General features: G+C 40.9%; 1 protein-coding gene across 1 annotated transcript in view; it reads left to right on the top strand.

The window, feature by feature from the left end:
• Positions 1 to 20,360, top strand: part of CFTR (CF transmembrane conductance regulator) — a 239,940-nt gene that overhangs the window by 45,120 nt on the left and 174,460 nt on the right. Inside the window, exons 4-7 of the mRNA XM_073619828.1 lie at positions 367 to 582; positions 676 to 765; positions 16,296 to 16,459; positions 20,107 to 20,232. Of these exons, the coding sequence (XP_073475929.1) occupies positions 367 to 582; positions 676 to 765; positions 16,296 to 16,459; positions 20,107 to 20,232 (596 nt within the window). The remainder of the gene's footprint in view (positions 1 to 366; positions 583 to 675; positions 766 to 16,295; positions 16,460 to 20,106; positions 20,233 to 20,360) is intronic.

Below are 20,360 nucleotides of genomic sequence, written 5' to 3'. Positions count from 1 at the left end.
CATATCATTGCTTACTGTTTTATGTAAACTATGCTAACTATGTAATATGTTTTTGCTACTTAGGATATCCACAATGTTTTTAGCATATGTATTTCTTTATTAAATAAAAATATTCTTTTACACTTTATATTAGTTTGTACTTTCCTACATATTCTACTTATGTGCAAGTGCCGGGAAAATCCATTTAGGGGAACCTCCTTTTTCTACTATTGCATAGGGGTAAAGGTGAAATACAAAGTACACTAATCCATAGCTTCTAAACAGATTTGTACACAATCAATAAACTGAATCGCTAGTGCAACTGGTTTTTGCAAAGCAGTATATACTGGTATTTCATATTTTAAGATATTTGTATATTTCTTCTAGGAAGTCACTAAAGCTGTTCAACCTCTTCTTCTTGGAAGAATCATAGCTTCTTACGATCAAAATAATACTGCAGAGAGGTCCATTGCTTATTACCTGGCAATCGGCTTGTCCTTACTCTTTGCAGTCAGAATGCTCCTTGTACATCCCGCCATATTTGGTCTTCATCATATAGGGATGCAGATGAGGATAGCAATGTTCAGCTTAATTTACAAAAAGGTAAGAATGGAGTATATTTTACTTTATGTCTGTTTTCTTTCTGACTTTCATCATGTGGACTAAAATAGTTTCTGACATTTCTATTGCCAACAGACCTTAAAATTGTCGAGCAAAGTTCTGGATAAAATAAGCACAGGTCAGCTAGTAAGTCTGCTCTCAAACAACCTGAATAAATTTGATGAGGTAAGAGTTTAACTAATGTAATGGAGCTTGAGAAGTAAAATTGCAGTTTCTTTCACACATACTTTATACCAGTGGTCTCCAAACTGCGGCCTGGGGTCAGATGTGGCCCTTTGCTTGACTTTATCTGCCCTTGTAAAAGTGCCCTTGGGGCACTATTACACCTACCGACACCATCAATGGGGTACTATTATTCCTATTGATATTAATAATGGGGCACTATTCCTTGCATTAGAACCAAAGATGGAGCACTGATGCTGGGGCATTTTTTACTCCCATTGGCCATAGACCGGCCCCCCTGAAATCTAAAGAACAGAAAACTGGCTCTTTGTTTAGAAAGTTTGGAGACCACTGCTTTATACCATTAACCTCTGTTCCACCATCTTTGTATGCATAATGTCATAGAATGATCTATGATCAGACATCCCAAGTCTCCCACATTTCGGCTGCGGCTCCCTGACACCCGCAAGTAATATGCGATATCCAGGTTGCAGGGCTGATCCAGGGAGAGTCACTCTGCAGAGCCAGTGCTGACACTTCCCCTCCTGCCCCCTGCTGCTCGCACAGCCAGACAGGAGAGGAGAGAGAGCTGCTTCTAGTCCTCCTCCTCCCGTCCTCTCCTCCTGTGTCTGCCCCACCCACACTCCCTGACAGTGTGCTCTGCCTACCAGAAGGGGATGTGAGGGCGGGAACTATGAAGCCCTGATCCATCCATCCATGCAGACCCTCCCACCTCCCAGTGAGTACTCTGATGTAAGGGGCATCCTTCCTTCCGTCCTCCTGCTCCCCCTTGTACTATGCCCACTTACCCTCCCCCTGTACTGTGTCCACTTACCCTCCCTCTGTACTGTGCCCATATACCCTCCCCCTATGTTGTGCCCCCCTGCTCCCTGTACTGGGCCCACTTACCCTCCCCCTGTGCTGTGCCCTCCTGCTCCCTGTATTGTGCCCACTTACCCTCCCCCTGTGCTGTGCCCACTTATCCTCCCCTGTGCTGTACCCTCCTGCCCCCTGTACTGTGCCTATTTACCCTCCCCCTGTGCTGTGCCCACTTACCATCCCCCTGTGCTGTGACCTCCTGCTCCCCTTGTACTGTAACCCCCTGCCCCCTGTACTGTGCCCACTTACCTGCCTCCTGTGCTGTGCCCTCCTGCTCCCCTTGTACTGTACCCCCCTGCCCCCTGTACTGTGCCCACTTACCCTCCCCCTGTGCTGTGCCATCCTGCTCCCTGTATTGTGCCCACTTACCCTCCCCCTGTGCTGTGCCCACTTACCCTCCCCTGTGCTGTACCCTCCTGCCCCCTGTACTGTGCCTACTTACCCTCCCCCTGTGCTGTGCCCACTTACCATCCCCCTGTGCTGTGCCCTCCTGCTCCCCTTGTACTGTATCCCCCTGCCCCCTGTACTGTGCCCACTAATGCCGCGTACACACGGTCGGACTTTTCGTCTACAAAAGTCCAACGGACGCTGACGGACTAAAGCTGGCTGGTAATCCGATCGTGTGTGGGCTTCTCCGGACTTTCAACTGACTTTTTTAGCCTCAAATCCGACGGACTTTAGATTTGAAACATGCTTCAAATCTTTACGTCGTAAGTACGACGGACCCCGAAATCCGCTCGTCTGTGTGCTAGTCCGACGGACAAAAACCCATGCTAGGGCAGCTATTGGCTACTGGCTATGAACTTCCTTATTTTAGTCCGGTGTACGTCATCACGTACGAATCCGTCGGACTTTTGTGTGGTCGTGTGTAGGCAAGTCCGTTCGTAAGAAAGTCTGCCGCAAGTCCGCCGAAGGTACGTCGGAAGTATGTCGGACAGGCTGTCGGACTTTTGTAGACGAAAAGTCCGACCGTGTGTACGCGGCATTACTCTCCCTCTGTGCTGTGCCCTCCTGCATCATACACTGACACAGACCTATCTGATACAGATTGGGATAGGGGGGGCAGAGGAGGGACTACGAATAGAGACAGGGCTAGGGGTCTCTCTCTCATCTCACTCTCTCTCTGTCAGTCCCCCCTCTCTCTCTGTTAGCCCCCCCCTCTCTCATCTCCCCTGTCTCTCTCAGCCCCCCTCTGTCCACCACCCTCTCTCTGAGCCCCCCATCTCTGTTAGTCGCCCCCTCTCTCAGCCCCACTTCTCTTTCTCTCTCACCCCCCCCCCCCCACTCCTGTTTAAAGCAGAAACACTGCACATACTTAATCCTACCACCATGACCACTTCAAATCACTGAGGAGGTCATGGTGGTTAGAGTGTTCCTTTAATATCGCTCAGAAGAAGTAAATCTCTGTATAATGATTCCATTTAATTTGATCATCCTCTGGTTGTGTTAAATTTAGTTTTTGCAGGTTGGGATGTCTGTATGAGACTGTATGAGAGCGAAAGCTGTGGTAAAGCCTTCCGTGTTTTTGAATTCATACTTAGTAACATCTTACTGATAAAACTGCTCAATGATCTTATGTTTTCTTGGCATTCACATTCAAGGTTAAATCAAGCTGGATGTGTTGTCATGCATTTGTGCCTTCACATAAAAGAATACATTTTTTTTCAGTAGGGCCCATTCACACTAATAGGTTTTATTGAGGTGTGCTGGTGAAAAGTCCCGTACACAATATTCATGTTATGTTAGGCTTAATTTTCTGATTAAAGTCAATTATAAGGTAACCTTCACAATTTAAATGATCAGAACTGCAATGAAAACAAGCTTTCCCTCACTGTGGTCTGTGAACGTCTGTGAAATTACTTTGTATTTGCTATCATACCTTTTTTCAAATACTATAACCATAGTGCCAAGATCATCGGTGTAAATAAAAGATATTTCCTGTTGCTCATTTGTCTTTCACCTGATTAGTGCTGTTATTATAAAAATGTGTAATGAGAGTAATCACTTCACTTTTCCCTATATGTTTTGAATTCTACTGGCAAACATCTACACGTGATTTGTCTGTCTGCAGTGACTGTATATGATCACTTGTCTGTAAAAGTGAAAAAAACATAGGTCACTTGTCTGTAAAAGTGAAAAAAAACATAGGTTTTTCTGATCCCAATTGAATAATTTGCTTTACTAATGCATTGTTTATTTTATTATAATACAATGCAAAGGTGTCACATTTTTAGGAAAAGCAAAGAACCCCATTATTATTATACATGATTTGTGTAGCAGGAGAGAAACTGTACAGTTACAAATCAATTCAAGACAAGAGGGTTGGGAGTGCTTGCATACAAAAGTTACGAATTACAAGGAAGGGGCAGGTGATACAAAAAGTTAATACATGTGCTGAAATGAGATGACGTATAAATGTGATTTTTTTTTAGGTTGAGCCAGTAAATGGCAGTGAAAAGGGGGGGGGGGGGGGTTCAGGACAAGTCTGATCATTGGAGGACAGCAGGCTGGATTCCCAACACAGCTAGAGAACTGACCATGGTGTGTTCTGCTGCTTAGTGTGGTCTGTTTTTAATAGGAAAGCAAGGGGACTAGCAGGAATGCTAGGGATTAACACAACCGGAAGCAATACAAAGTGAACAGGAACAGGCACGTATTAGGAATATGAAATGTTGGGGTAACAAATGCTTTAAGGATGCATCCACATTATTTGTTTATCCTGGGGAAACCATGGGCAATCGTTTAAAATATTTCTATTGCAATGAAAGCCTCTTTACATGACAGGTCCTCCACGGGAGTCTGTGGCTGTTGCAGGTACCCAAAAGATTAAAATACCAAACTTGTCAATAGGTCCTTTGGGCTTTTTTGTAATTAGGACCTTAACCAACATACGTAATTAAAGCATATGTCAACACAATGAAGCTGATTTACTATTAGATTCATTCCCCAGTCTTTGTTCACCTTAGTTACCTTCTGTTATATTGTTTGAGTTCCCTGAACCTAGTTGGGTATAAAAAGTTAGCACAGGCTACAGGGGAAATCTTCTATTTAGAAAGAAATCACAAATAAACTTAATGTGGGCCATAGGCTGTAGATGTTGGTTACGGTTAAGGATTCTGCTTGTTTAATCTGACAGGTGTATGTGTTTAACTTTCAACACAACCCCCAAAAAAGATTTATTCTATCAAGATCTGTCAGATGGCAATTTCAACTGGGATCTTAACTTACCCATATGAAACGAAAAGGGACAGAACGAATTTCAGAAGCGCGCAACAAGTCCCAGCTTCACAACGTCCACTATATTAGGTTAACCCCTTTAACATGTAAGAACCTTTTAAATAATATAAGGGTCCCAGTAAACCCCTGCTAATAACTTTTATATCTATAGCTAATGGAAAAATGTAATTGGAGATAGCTTATAGATCAAATAATACAGTATACAATTTAAAATAATAATACCCAGAAAATAAATGCAGACAGTGAAAACTGTGCTCCCTAATATTGGTGGTCAGTTGAAATGAGACCTCTTACATTGCTGGTTAGTGATAGAAGGACCTTACTACACTGGTGGTCAGAGGGAAGAATGCTTCTTGCATTAGTGGTCAGTAAGAAGATTACCACCAATAGCTGAAAAGATCATTGGTATCAGTGTTAGCTTACCCAAGGTGCAGAAATTGCTTGTTGCTCAAGGAACCCCTAGCAACCTCATGGAACCTTGGTTGAGAAAGGCTGATCTAATAACATCTATGGCAATCTCCATAGCTCCTCTGTTTAAGCTTTGTTGAAATATAGAAGTACGCATAGACACTAAGACCCCTTTCACACTGACAGCGCCCTCCGTTAGCGCCAAAGCGCCGCTCGTTTTAGCGGCGCTTTAGCGCTGTTTTAGTGGCGCTTTTGCTGTGCTTTTCAGCCGCTGGCGGGGTGGTTTTAACCCAAAAAAAGGGTTAAAAACTCCCATTTTGCGGTGCTTTCAAAGCACTTTTAAGGCACTTTGGAAGCGCTGCCCATTCATTGCAATAGGCAGGGCATTTTGGGAGCGCTAAATACAGCGCTCCCAACCCGCCCCAAAGATGCTACTTGCAGGACTTTTGGTAAGGTCCTGCAAGCGCACCGCCCGAGTGTAAAAAGTCGCACTGCAGTGAATGGGAGGTGGTTTTCTGGCACTTAGCAGAGGCTATTTCTAGCGCTAAAGCGCCTGAAAACCGCCCCAGTGTGAAAGGGGTCTTAGGTTCGGGTATTTATTGAATAAACATCCACCCAAACTGGCTAACTTGTATATTTTGGAATAGAGAAGTTATCTGTTGCAGTTATTCACACCAAACACAAGATCCAAATAAGATGATGCAATTTTCTTTCTTGTAACTACTGACTGTGTTGATGGGGGAATCTCTCCTGTTGAGCTATTGTGTTTTCCCAGTGGGGCACATGGAGGCATCAGTGCCGGGAGACCACAGTGATTATTGCGAGAGGCTATAGCTGTTGGCAGTAATTGCATGTAAATATCTGACATACTGTTTGTACCCAAATTGGTAAATAGACTTGGGTACAATCAGCCTGCCCATGGATAGTTTGAATCACAGATGGTCCCGGCTGAACCAGCTTAAAGAACTAACTTGTCAACTATCTGAATTACAAGGTAAACAAAGTAAATATACAATATATGGTTACATTAACAAAGGAACTGAAGTGCAGTTAAACTTTACCTATATTTGCTTTGCTTATCATTAGTAACAAGAGGGCATCATTCAGTCAGCAGATTAAACCCTTACGTCATTGCTCTCCTTGAGCTATTACGTGTTCTTTTGTGGTTGATTGACATACTGTATAGGTAAATGTAAGCTGAAGTGCCATAAAAATGCAAAATGCAGAATATTATTAACGTAGCCTGTACTAAGAGTTGACGATTGGTGAACTGTGTGGCTGACTTTGATGATGAGTGGGGCATGATATCTGTGTATCATATTTTATGGTTCACACTATTGCTAGCAATTACATTTCTGCTGTTGTTCACAGCCGTTCTACATGTGTTAATCAGGCTCTGGGTGATTTATGAAGTCTCCAGAGTCAGTTACATTGTTTGTTATGTAGAGAATTGTGGAAATAGTTTGTTCTGCCTTTTTACTCCATGATATGATACGCATGCTGTCTGGGAGAAATTAACCCTGGAACCAACAGGATGTTGTGTCTGCCAGCCTCTTACTTCAAAGCCTTTACAAGATGTTTAAGGGTGAACTGTAACATCTTTATGTCAAAACAAATTAACTACATGGAGGGGGTAGCAAATATGACAGATACTTGTGGATGATAGTCTTAGAGAGTGGAAATAGGCTGAAGGCCATATTCAGCTTGATTATGTCAGGAAGTCCGGAAAAAGCTGTGATAGCGGAGATTAGGCTTAATGTACACGAAGTGTTTTACAATCTCTCCTGAATGATTTAACTTGACAGTCAGTAACCAAGGTTTAAAAAATTCAGTTTTGCCGCATTTAGATGCGTTTAGCCGCGTTTGCGCTTAGAAGCGGTTTTCTTTTTCAAATAGTCAAAAATTTTAAACAAAAACATGGCTAAACGTGAGTTACCGTGTTTACACACGTTTACAAGATGCTACAGGCGTTTGGGGTTTCAAATGCCTCTGAACATCCGCCTTGAACGCTTTTTTTGCTTTCCAAAAAATGCTTCTAAACTCAACTGCCTAGAAACGATTATAAATGATCCTGTGTACATATACTGATAAGATAACATAGAGGGGAGTTCAGGGGCAGCTGAAAAAAATGCCCAACTGCTCCTAAATATCCATTTACCAGCAACAATGTACATGAGGCCTAATGCGCCTAGCATGGCAGAGCTTAAAGGAAACCTGTACTGAAAAAAATACCCAGGGTTCAATTATTGAACCTTTCTTTTGAAAATGCTTATTTTCTGGTTGTCAGGCTGCTCCAAAGGCTTGTTTGTAGATCTGACTTCACGCACCGTATGCATGTTCCAGCAGTTTTAAAAGTGTTATTAGATTGTTACTATGATGGCTAAGCAGCAGTTGTATCTCATCCTTTTTATACCCTGAACCTTATAATTTAGAAATATATGGAGAAAACACCATGGGATGAGTAGACATATAGTCGGCCATAGGTGACTAGGTCTGTTGAAACTATGAAAGTATAAGAAAGGCCCAGATTTTCAAGATAAGAAATACTCTGCTCAGCTGCTAATTTAAAAATGACTTACAATGTGGAGCACGGGTCTTTGCAACAGTTATGAGCATGTGTAATCTTTGGAAGGTTTCAAAATGGTATCTCTGGATGCAAATCTCTGCAACTGATGAGCCCTGTTTCTATTATCTACAGCAACAGTCTCCAATCTGCAGCCAGATGCGGCCCTTTTCTTGCCTTTATCTGGTCCTTGGGGCACTTCTGCCACGAATCACTATTCCTCCCACTGAGGCCATCAATGGGGCACCATTCCTTCCACTAAAACCAATGATGGGGCACTAGTCCTCCCACTGACATGGAAGATGGGGCACTATTCCTCCCACTGACACTGACGATGTGGCACTATCCCTTGCACTGAAACCGACGATGGAGCACTATTACTCCCACTAACACCATTGATGGGGTACTATTCCTCCCACTATTACCAATGATGGAGCACTATACCTCCCACTAAGACCAATGATAGGGTACCATTCCTCCCACTAATACCACTGATGGGGTACTATTCATGCCACTAATACCAATGATGGGGTACTATTCATCCCACTAATACCAATGATGGAGCAATATTCCTCCCACTAATACCAATGATGGGACACTATTCCTCCCACTAATACCAATGATGGAGCACTATTGCTCCCACTAACACCAATGATGGGGTACTATTCCTCCCACTAATACCAGTGATGGGGCACTATCCCTCTCACTAATACCAATGATGCAGCACTGTTCCTCCCACTAATACCAATGATGGGGCACTGTTCCTCCCACTAATACCAATGATGGAGCACTATTCCTTCCACTAATACCAATGATGGGGCACTAATCCTCCCACTAATACCACTGATGGGGTACTATTCATCCCACTAATACCAATGATGGGGTACTATTAATCCCACTAATACCAATGATAGGGTACCATTCCTCCCACTAATACCAATGATGGGGCAATAATCCTCCCACTAACACCAATGATGGGGTACTATTCCACCCACTAATACCAATGATGGAGCACTATTCCTCCCACTAATACCAGTGCTGGGGCACTATTCCTCCCACTAATACCAATGACGCAGCACTATTCCTCCCACTAATACCAATGATGGGGCACTATTCCTCCCACTAATACCAATTACGGGGCACTATTCCTGCTCCCACTGACCATCAGGCTAGAGACATTGTTTACTCCCAATGATGCTGGGGCATCTTCTACTCCCACTCTTTGGCCCACTGAAGGACAGTAAACTGGCCCTTTGTTTATAAAGTTTGGAGATCCTTGATCTACAGCAATAAACATTGACCTAATCAGGAAAACAGGTTCCTGCAGATGTGGCAGAGCACAGATAGGTATGGAAGATATCATAGCCAGTCATAACTGAAATGACTCCTACATGGCTATAGGTACTTGTAATTCTAGGCTGGTTTCATAAACTCATATCGCTTATAGCTTTGTGAATATCAGTTTCTACTTTTGCACTGAAATTTGTTACCATTCCAAAAAGCATACCTAAAATGTAAAATGTAAGGCCTCATAGCCAACTGTGAGAATTTTTGCGCAATTTCAGAGTAAGTCTGTCCCAATAGAAATACTAAGCACATGAGCTTCCTCTCATTAACATACAATGCAGAAGGCATGCTTCCAAATATTGAATTTTTTGTTAGGACAGACCGTGTTCAGTTTACAATTAATAATGATATCTTTCAGCACAGAACAGGCATGGTTAATTAATTCAAACACAGCTCTCCAATTTCCTCATAAACAAAAAGAACTAAGTAGGATTTTTCAGTGCTAGAGTTATCAGAAAAAAAAGTGTCTAAAATGGTAAGCAGCATATTTTTTACATTTTTTTTTAAGTTATGCTATGTGAATGAAAATATGTGGATTTGCAGCCCTATCCGGCCTTATGATTAATCCTAAGAAATGCCTAGTGCTTAATATTTCACTCACAAACATGGAATTGATCCCGGCTAGGGCTGCACTCCCATTCACATGGGCAGAAAAATCAATCCCATGTCTTGGAATTCATTTAACAGCATCTCATTCTGACTTATTCTCAACCAATTATCCTCCTGTATTAAGACAGATCACAAATCTAATAAAACAATGGTCGCAACTTCCTTTATCCTGGATAGGGAAGATTAATGCAATCAAAATGACTATTCTACCCAAATTGCTTTATCTATTCAGAGTCCTCCCTATTCCAATTCCTTCCTATTTTTTGAGAATAGTACAAAAAAGAGCAACTTCGTTTATATGGGGCTCTTCTACACCACGTATACCTATACACACACTACATCTTCCCAAAAATAAAGGAGGCCTGGGATACCCTAATTTTACTAACTACTACAGAGCAGCACATTTGGCCAGTCTGTCCAAATACCATGCAAAACAGGAAATCCCATTATGGGTATTTATAGAGGCTTCAGAAAATGACCCTCTATTAATATCAAATTTATTATGGCTTGATCCTAAAGACCGCTTTAAAATTCATAATCCCATAACTAAACACTTCTTATCTCTCTGGGATAAACTAAAAACCAAATATCAGTTACAATCTCCACACAATCCTCTCCTTTCTTTTATCAGAAATCCGGCCTTTTATCCGGCATGGATCTACCCAAATTCTTTTAAAGCTTGGACAACATCAGGCATTCAGACACTAAATGACTTCATAGCATCTAAATCATTCCTTTCATTCCCATCGCTTAGAGAAAAATATGATCTACCAAACTCTGAGATATTTAGATATCTCCAAATCAAAAATTTCTATACACCATTCCTAAAGGGGGATACACCATTATCCCAATTATCCATTTTTGAATCAATCTGTACAAAAGATCCATTTGCTAAAGGTACAATTTCATCACTTTATAATCAATTATATGGAGTAGCAAATCTTAATAGACCCTCTTACGTTCAGAGGTGGGAAGAGGACCTGGGACGAACTTTAGAAGACACGGACTGGTCTAACATATGGCTCACATCTAAGTCATCTTCACCCAACATCTTAGCACTGGAGACAAATTATAAAGTCCTAACTCGCTGGTACCTTGTACCTGCTAGAGTGGCAAAATATTCACCTAATACCTCAACTCTTTGTTTTCGAGGATGCCCAGAAATAGGCACATATTTACACATATGGTGGACGTGCCCAGTAATCCAAACCTTCTGGAAGGAAGTCTTCGTGATTGCATCTAAAATATTTAAAAAAATAATACAACCAGATCCATATTTAACTTAATCTACTTAATCTAAAACCGGAATGGTTAACACTCTCTCAATTCAAACTTATGATCCAACTAATAACGGCTGCAAAACAAACAGTGGCCAAGGCATGGAAATCTCCTACATTGGTACTAGCAGAAACAATTCACAGAATGAATAATACAATGTCCCATGCTAAGATGGTAGCCATCGATCAAAATCAAATTCCAAAATTTGAAAAACTTTGGCATCCTTGGATAAAACAACAGTTCCTGTCAAACTTCAATGACTCTGTCCTGTTGCCATGGTAACAGATTAAATGACTTACAGAGACACCCATTCTAAGGCTTCAAAGAGAACTAAAAAGAATAATAAACTGACGAGCGGGACAACCTTGTGGACCATACCTCTACCTTTCAACCCTTTTTCTTCTTTCTCTTTCCTTTTCTCCACCTTACGATTAAAGCTCATTATCAGAATTTATTTGACCTATATACACTCTACTTGTAAACAATATGTATAGTAGGTATAAATCATTTAAATACCTACAAAAGTAACTAAGGAAATGATATATATCTTTAATTTAGGTTTACGTGAACCCAATGTTTAATATTTGAAATTTCATGATATTTACCTATATAAACCCTACTGTAAAACAATGAGCTTACTTTATAGATCCTTGTAAACTTACTTTATGTATCTTTATAACATTGTATACTCAATAAACTTCTTTTGACAAGGGAAAATATGTAACAAATATAAAGTAGATGTTATCCCAATTTGGTGGCAAAAATGGAAATAGGCTGTGTTAAAGCGGTATTAAACCCATAAACAAAAATGTAATATATTGCAGCTTACCAATCATTAGATGTGGTGGCTACATTTGTTTTCTTTTTTTAGTTTTTTTTCCTTCTGTTTTTACCTGGTAAACAGGCCAGTAACACATCTCCTGTATTAGAATGCCTCCGCTCTGGATGAAGGAGCAACAGAGACATCTTCGGATAGCAGTATTCTCAGTCTGGGGAGAGGGGAATGTTAGATATACTAGCTGATTTAGATACACTAACAAATTGAACCTAAATGCCAGCTAACACTTTAGTTACAGCAACCATTTTTTTTACAAATTTAAGTCTAGGTTCACACTATAGCAATGTCAGACATCGCATGTGATTTGCACCCGCACTGCTCTGCCGATCACATGCGATGTCTGTGCAATAGAACCCCATCACTGGTATTAGTGGGAGGAATAGTGCTCAATCATTGGTGTTAGTGGGAGCAATAGTGCTCCATCATTGGTATTAGTGGGAGGAATACAGTTGTATGGCTGAACTTGCATCAGATACACATAAAAAAGGTGCAGGGCTTTTTTTTCTCTCGCTCTGGAATCGGATCGCATGGGTGTTCTCATTAACTTTGCATTGACACCCGCAGCGGCTCGCAGAGGGCAGTGTGAACTGCCTACGGGAGAGATGCGGGAACCGGTGCTGAAATCACGCTGGTTCCCGCATGGCAAGAGTGTGAACCTAGGCTTAATGAAAGCTGCCCACCTGCAGGACAGCTTGTTCTGTTGAAAACCAATATACTTACTGGCTAGATCAGTTGTTCTAAACCTCAGTCCTCAAGTAACAGGCCATGTTTTGGGAATTTCTCTTAGATAAATATCTGTCCAAAATACCAAGCCATTGACTCTGATTTAAAGCACCTGTGCAAGATAAAGGAAAACCTGCAAATATGGCCTGCTGGGGGTACTTGAGGACAGGGTTGAGAACCACTAGACTAGATCATCAGGTAAAAATAAAAGAAAGAAAGCCTAAAACAGTTAATGCAGCCAACATATCTAAGAATTGGTAAGCTGCATATGCTAATAAATGTTTGCTTTTAGACTACATTCACACTTGAGCTGAGCGTTTTCATGTGCTATTTCAAGCTTTTTTTTCCCAAGTGTTTGTGAGTGTTTTTTTTAGCAGATTTGCATTTTTTCAGGCGTTTTTCATGTGGGCGTTTTTTCTGTAGCCAGTAGAAAGCTGTGCAAAGTGTGGAATGCTGCTAGAAAAGGGGAGGGGAGCTGCTGTTTGAGTTGAAAATGCCTGAAAAACGCTTGAAAAAAATGCAAATTTAAAATTTTCTATTGACACCCACAGCAACTAGCTGCATGTTTCATGCGATGCCGGAACCGGCACTGGAATCATGCTGGTTCCCGCACCGTGCTGGTGTGAACTCCCACTAATACCGCTTTAATGGGTTTACTTCCTCTTTGTTTCCCTGCAAAGGTAAAGCATAATGGGCTACTATGCATCGCATAGTAGCCCATTATGTGTCACTTACCTGACACAGGAGCCTGCGATGTCACCGCTGTCCCCATCTGCTACGGAGCGTCCATCTTCTTTCCGGGTATCGAGGCTCCGGCGTTGTGATTGGCCGGAGCCGCGATGACGTAATTCCCGCGCACGCACATGGGAGCCGCCACTAACGGCATATCACCGTTAGCAGCAGCATGTTCAGTGCGCCTGCGTGCCTCTGTCTAAGGCGCATGCGCCGTAAACATTGGTGCCTGTCTTTTTGCAAATATCTCCTAAACCGCGTAGGTTTAGGAGATATTTCTTGGTCAATGTGGTCTGTAAGGGTTTACAACCACTTTGAAGACTGTTAACAGTTTTATTATATTATATGGTCTATTTTTGCAGTCCTCTGCATTGCAATTCTTATCAAAAACTAACAACACAAGTTTACACTTCCTTTTCTACACTCTTTGTTTTGTCCTGTGTCAGTTGCTGATAAAACTGTGTGCAGTGAATGGAGTTATCTAAATTAAAAAGCAAAAGGCAAACTGATCCAGGATTTGTGAGTTCACTCTGCTTTCTGGAGTTGTTTGGTCTTAGACTATTGTAAGGCATTTATTGCAAAATAAAGAAAAACATATGAGATAATTTTACAGCCCTTGTTGTATAAGTTTCTGCATTCTGTTTCATTCTGAATGTATCAGCTGTGCACAATGAAATCATTGAGTCCAGGCCTCTCATGTTGCAGCAGGAAACTTTTCCTGTTCCTTGTATTGTCCTCACAATGTACAGTTTTGGCCTACCTGCGAATTTAGCGAACACCTATGGGTGGAGCATTGGGAGATTGGTTATGTATTCAGCATGTTCCACTAATAAGCAAATTCATAAATAAACTGTTTAGGAAAATAGCAGACTATATTAAAAATAGAGAGCTATGGGATTTATTTTCTAAATTTGAGAGTGCAAAATCAGGTTTAGCTCCCTGATTTCGAGGGACTGTCCCTGATTTGGAACAAAGTCCCGTTGTCCCTCTTTACTACTCACTTGTCCCTCATTTTGGTATGATCTATATAGTTGTATATAAAAAGTACTTTGTATCTTTCAAAAAGTGTTTCCCTAGTACTAAACCTTTAATCCTATGTTTAAATTGCTGTATTTGTAAATTTTAAAATAAAAAAATAGTAATGTTAAAAAAAAGCACTTGTGGGTTTAACTAATCACTTTCTTTTGTATAATTTTCCTTTAAGGGGGCGTGGCAGGGTGTGTGTCCTAGGCCTACATACTTTTGCTAATAGGTGTCCCTCGTTCCCATCTCAAAATGGCAAACCAATCAGCTTCCAGGTTTTATTGCCAAAGCTTAAAGGGGTTGTAAACCCTCGAGGTTTTCCACCTTAATGCGTTCTATGCATTAAGGTGAAAAACCTCCTGTGATGCAGAAGCCCCACAGAGCACCCCTTTTACCTACCTGAACCCGGTCTTTTCAGCGATGGGTACGAGCACACCAGCTCCAACCGGTGTCTCGGGTCCTGCTTGGATAGATTGATGGCGGAGCAGCCATTGGCTCCCGCTGCTGTCAATTAAATACAATGATGCGGGAGGTGGGGAACAGGGTTGAGTCCTGCTGTCTGTGTCAATGGACGCAGCAGCAGGACATGGAAGCGCGCCTGAACGAGTGCCCTGAGGGAGGACGTCTCTCCAACAGGGCACTCGAGAAGAGGAGGAGCCAGGAGTGCCGCTGAGGGACCCCAGAAGAGGAGGATGCCAAACTAACTACACAGAGGAGGTAAGTATGACATGGTTGTTTAAAAAACAATCCTTTAATTGAACAAGCTGAGGTTAGAAGCTGAAGTGAGTCTTATTTTGCACTCTCCAGCTTTAGTAAATAAACCCCACAAAGTGCATAGGGGTTGATTGACTAAAGGCAAATAGTCTGTTCGCTTAGTGAATGTGGTGAAAACTCACTTTGCAAAGAATACCCAATCAAATGCAAGGAAAATTTAAAAATATATATATTTTTGCTTGCACATAATTTAATCATGGAAGTCAGCTGAGCTTTCCCTAATCCACTAAGCTAAGGGAAAATTTGCTTGCAAAGTAAAAATTCCCTTGACAAGTGAACAGGATGTTTCCTTTGCTAAATCAACCCCATGGTATCAGTTTTATTATGTAAGGGTCTCTGTACAGGGATCAAATATTGTCCCACAACACCACATTTTTATCAGTATCATTCAAAAATCTCCCACAGGACTCCCTTTCACTACCAGTTTCAAAGGTTATGATCTTTTTTTTTGTCAAAAAATCCTGTTTATCTCTGCTGATTGTAGCAGATGAGATGACTAGAGGCCTCGAACTCCTGAATACTACATCAAAGGCAGAAATGGGAAGGCCCTCAATAGACACTGAAGAGTGGATGTACATGATGTGGGGTGAAAGGAAACTCATCAATATCTCTGATCGCTCAATTATGCCAAACAACATAATTGCCTCATGTATGGCCGCTTTAAGAGCCACCTGTTCCTCGTCAGCTGTAAACCAAACTGCACATAGGATGTGGAATTTAGATAGACGTTACTGTAGTCTTAGTACAATTAGCAGCCACATTTCAGTTTGTTGTGAAATATAGATCTTATGTTGATACTGTTTTCACAGTATGAAGTGAAAAAAATTGTACGCAAACTCATGCATGTACCAATAGGAGTTTAGTGCAATGAATACCGAGTCACAGTAACATAAGGTCATTTATTGCAAAATAAGCATTTTCAAGTATCTGCCCTGGGTAATATTTTATTAAATAATGTGGGCAAACTACTCATGAAACCCCACCTATAATTGCCCTGTTGTTTTTTTAGCACTGACCTTCAATCTTCAATTACAATTAATATCTAAATAATATTGATATGCGTATTGCAGTTCATATATGTTTTATGAGTTTATGTTACAGTTATGCTGTTTTTCTTTGTAGGGGCTGGCCCTGGCACATTTTGTATGGATTGCTCCACTTCAAGTAATACTTCTTGTTGGACTAATCTGGGACTTACTGCAGGCTTCTGTATTTTGTGGTTTGGGTTTTCTTGTCGTGATTGCGTTGTTTCAAGCATGGCTAGGTCGAAGGATGATGAAGTACAGGTACAATATTCACTCTTCTTTAGTAATATTACAGCACTGTGTGAAGCTGTTCTTAAAAGGGCCAAGCTCATAGGAAAATATGTACATCTCTCTGTGCTCTTTTTTTCCACTTTCATGCTACATAGGGCCTCGTTGACCACGGTATGCTTTTAAATGAAAGAAGCTTATTGAGTGAAATTATCATATATGATAATAAAATTTGATCCATAGGAGGTAAGAGTTACCAATGTATTAATACCTGGAAATGTTTCTTTAAAGGGTAACTCCACTTTCATGGGGAAAAAAAAATAGCAAATAAAAAAAAATAATATAGAGTATACAATTGCGACACAAGTCATATTGTAATTGAATGTTGCTAAAAATTACTTTTCCTTTTCAATCTGCAGCTCTATGATTTTCTGTAAACTGCAATGCAATATGGGTACTTGGAGGTGTTCTGTACACAGAATGTGTACAGAACGCACCCCAGATACATAATTTCCTGCTTGTGTGATAGGCTTACTAGTTTTCCCAGAAGTCTGCCCTAGATACAAGTCAGATTTAGCCCCCATTCACATCGGCACATTGACAGGTCAAATCGCAGCTTATGACGGCAATTGCAGCGTCCCAATCAGTGCTACGCCAACTTTGCTGCGCCGTACCGATTTTCAAAAGTAGTTCCTGCACTACTTTTGGTGACTTTTGGGGCGACTGAAATAGACATCTGTGCATGAACCTGCACAGATGTCTTTCAAGTCGCCCCTGAAGTCGGACTGAAATGCGGCTTTGAAATTGTGCAAGTTCAGATGAAGTCGCACAATTTCAAACCCGTGTTCAGTGTGAACAAGGGCTTAGAAAGGGATGCTGACCCTGCAGTTTTCTTATTAGAGCCCTAATTCTGCAGCAGCTGATTAAGAATTATGACCCCCCCCCCACTAGACTCACTGAGCACAGGGTCACAGAAGAACAAACAGTGATTTCTTCAGAATAACAAAAGGTAGAGGCAGTTAAACGGTTGTTAAAATCCCTGCAATGTACATAGATCACCCAGAGGGGAATGTTATTTCTCAACAAAAAGTGGAGTTACACTTTAATTACATTTTTAGGTCAAAAAACATATTTTGCTATGTAAAAAAACTAAAGTAGATTTAGAATAGAATAGCTAGTATGACATGGTGCAGTTAGCTCAAGCTATCTTAGAGGAAGATTGCTGAACTTCAGTTTTTGTCTGTGTTTGCAAAAAAAATTTGTGTCTTGTCCCCCAAAAATATCAACCTGCGACACCAACATAAGCTTTGGCTTTCCTTTAGCAAGGGTGCAGGAAGAATGTGGCCCCTCATCTTGCTGATAGCAATCCAAATGTTATTTAGCATTGGAGTGATACTTGAGAGGAACATCCCTCCCAAGTCACCTATACCCAATGCTTCCCATCCAAGGGTTGGTAGGTTGCATATAAACTCTGCATGCTAGCCCCCTCACTTGTATACTAGGTCTACCTACCCTATATTCCCTGTATCATCAGATAAATGGACTTTGGGGGAAGGTAGACTGTAAAATGGCCCTTACCCCCTATGCTGAATTGAATGTAAGCTTGCTCATTTTTAAAGTAAAACATTGTGAAAAAATTAACCCTCTAAGTACCGATCCAGTAAAATCACAGGATCAGCACTATGGACAGCTCATAATATTGTGCTTCTGACTATTAAATGTTAGCTGTTGTTTTTTTAATGGATTGAATGTAAAATCGTCTCACAGTATTACATTTTTGTGTAAATTGGTATGGAGACAAATTGCACGAGAAGCGAATTGTGGAAAAATTGTGTGCTCCCTTGATGTGCACAAAATGTATAAAACACAACGCTAATACCAGCTACATTTTGAGGTGACATGTTTTCTTCTAATATGTTCAGATATTTGCTAGGCCCGTTACTTATACGGCTAAAAAATATATTGGAAGACCATTGATCTTTTTAAAAATCATTTATATCCTCCAAGTCAAAACTTTACAACAAAGGGAAACTACTATAAGCTTTTGGCACAATTTTTTGTTATCATGTAATGTTTACCTTTAAAGTAGTATTAAATATCATTTACTGTAATTTTTATATGTAGATCCTCACTTTAACTGATCTCTGTATTTCATTGTATTTTCATTTTGAATTTTGTATTTCTGTCTGCTGAGAAAAGATCTCACATGTGGGGTGATTTACTAAAGGCAAATAGGCTGTTCACTTTGCAAGGGAATTTTCCCTTAGCTCAGTGAATGTGGTGAAGCTCTGCTGACTTTTCATCATCAAAAAAAATATATGTTTATTTTCCTTGGGTATTCTTTGCAAAGCGAACAGCCTAATGGAAAATTCCTTTGCAAAGTGAACAGCCTATTTACCTTTACTAAACCAACCCCAAAGAGAGCATTATTTTCAGTCTGTCTCACCAGATGTGTGGTGATTTTTCAGAAGAGTCATTAAAAAATCAGTATCAAAATTATTAGAAGTGAATGAAAAGCAAGCTTGTGATGTGGTTATGGTGGCTTTTCGTCATTTTAGGCAATTATATGATGTTACTATTGTAATGTGACCAGTAGCAGATGCCGTGTGCTCTAAATGATTATTACCATCAATGGCATTTCTTCAAACCAATAATGTGCAGAAATGCAGAATGTATACAAGCAATACACACAGATTATGAACATTAAACTGCTTACTTTCACAAGTCCAGTATACTGAAAAAAATAAATAAAATAAAAACAGTAGCTTCTTCTAAATGACATAAGCATACCTCCCAACTTTTGAACTTCAGAATGAGGGAAACTTAAAGCGGGGTTCCACTCAAATTTTTAACTTAATCTTACCCCCTTCAGTTAATTGCATAGATGTTCAAATGCCGCACGAAAATGTTTTTTATCGCTGTAATTACCTTGATATTGTACTTTATCGTGGCACTTCCTGTCTCTCCTCCCATGGGAGTAGGCGTGTTTATTGCCTTTCCACGGCGCCACACTGTCTCCTGGGAGCTTAGTGTCAGGCTTCCCAAGATTCAGTGCGGAAACAATGATCATGTGTGTGAACAAGCTGTGAATGAACAGCATTCACCGCATCTAGGAAATCAATGCTTGTGGGCTTCACATGCCCACAAGCAAGATGGAAACAGCCAGCATCACATTTTTTAAGTTATTCTTCAGTACGAAAACAGACAGAGGCAAAATATTATACCCAAACTGTGAGTATTATTTTGGGGTTAGCAAAGTGTCTCAATGATCTAAAAAAAAAAAAAAAATGGTCAATAATTCACAGTTGTATTATTGCCGGCAATGTTTTTACATTCAGCTGTTAGCAGGGAATCTCTGACAGCTGATGACTCATCTGTTGTTAAGGATGTGGCGGCCGGCTTCCCAGGCCCACTCCTTAACAACCAGCTATTTCTCCTCCCGCCTCCTCCTCTCTGTATACTAGCGTGGGCAGTCCCCGCTGGGCAAGTCCCTGAAGCCCGCTCGGGGACTCAGGCTTGATTTGCCAGGACTCCGTGACTCACATCAAATCCCAGGACGGTCCCAAGGAAATCCAGGACCATTCGGAGGTATGGACTTAAGGCCGTTAATGTGTGTTGCTCTGTCTTAGTTTGTTTTTCTAAATATCTGTTATACAATTACGTATTTTTATTTCCTGCAGAGACCAGAGGGCAGGCAAGATCAATGAGAGGCTTGTGATGACGTCTGAAGTTATTGACAACATACAATCAGTAAAAGCCTATTGCTGGGAAGAGGCTATGGAGAAAATAATTGAAGGCTTTAGACAGTAAGCTTGATTATATTATATACATTTTATATACATCAGGGCTTTTTTTTCAGCGGGAACGCGGGGGGAACGCAGTTCCGGCACCTCCAGCACTAAATGTATGTAATAGCATGGGGTGTGGGGTGTGC

This window comes from Aquarana catesbeiana, linkage group LG03 (assembly GCF_042186555.1).
Source record: "Aquarana catesbeiana isolate 2022-GZ linkage group LG03, ASM4218655v1, whole genome shotgun sequence".
Taxonomy (NCBI): domain Eukaryota; kingdom Metazoa; phylum Chordata; class Amphibia; order Anura; family Ranidae; genus Aquarana; species Aquarana catesbeiana.
The sequence above is the reverse complement of the archived record's forward strand: the minus strand, read 5'-3'. Positions and strand labels throughout refer to the sequence as shown.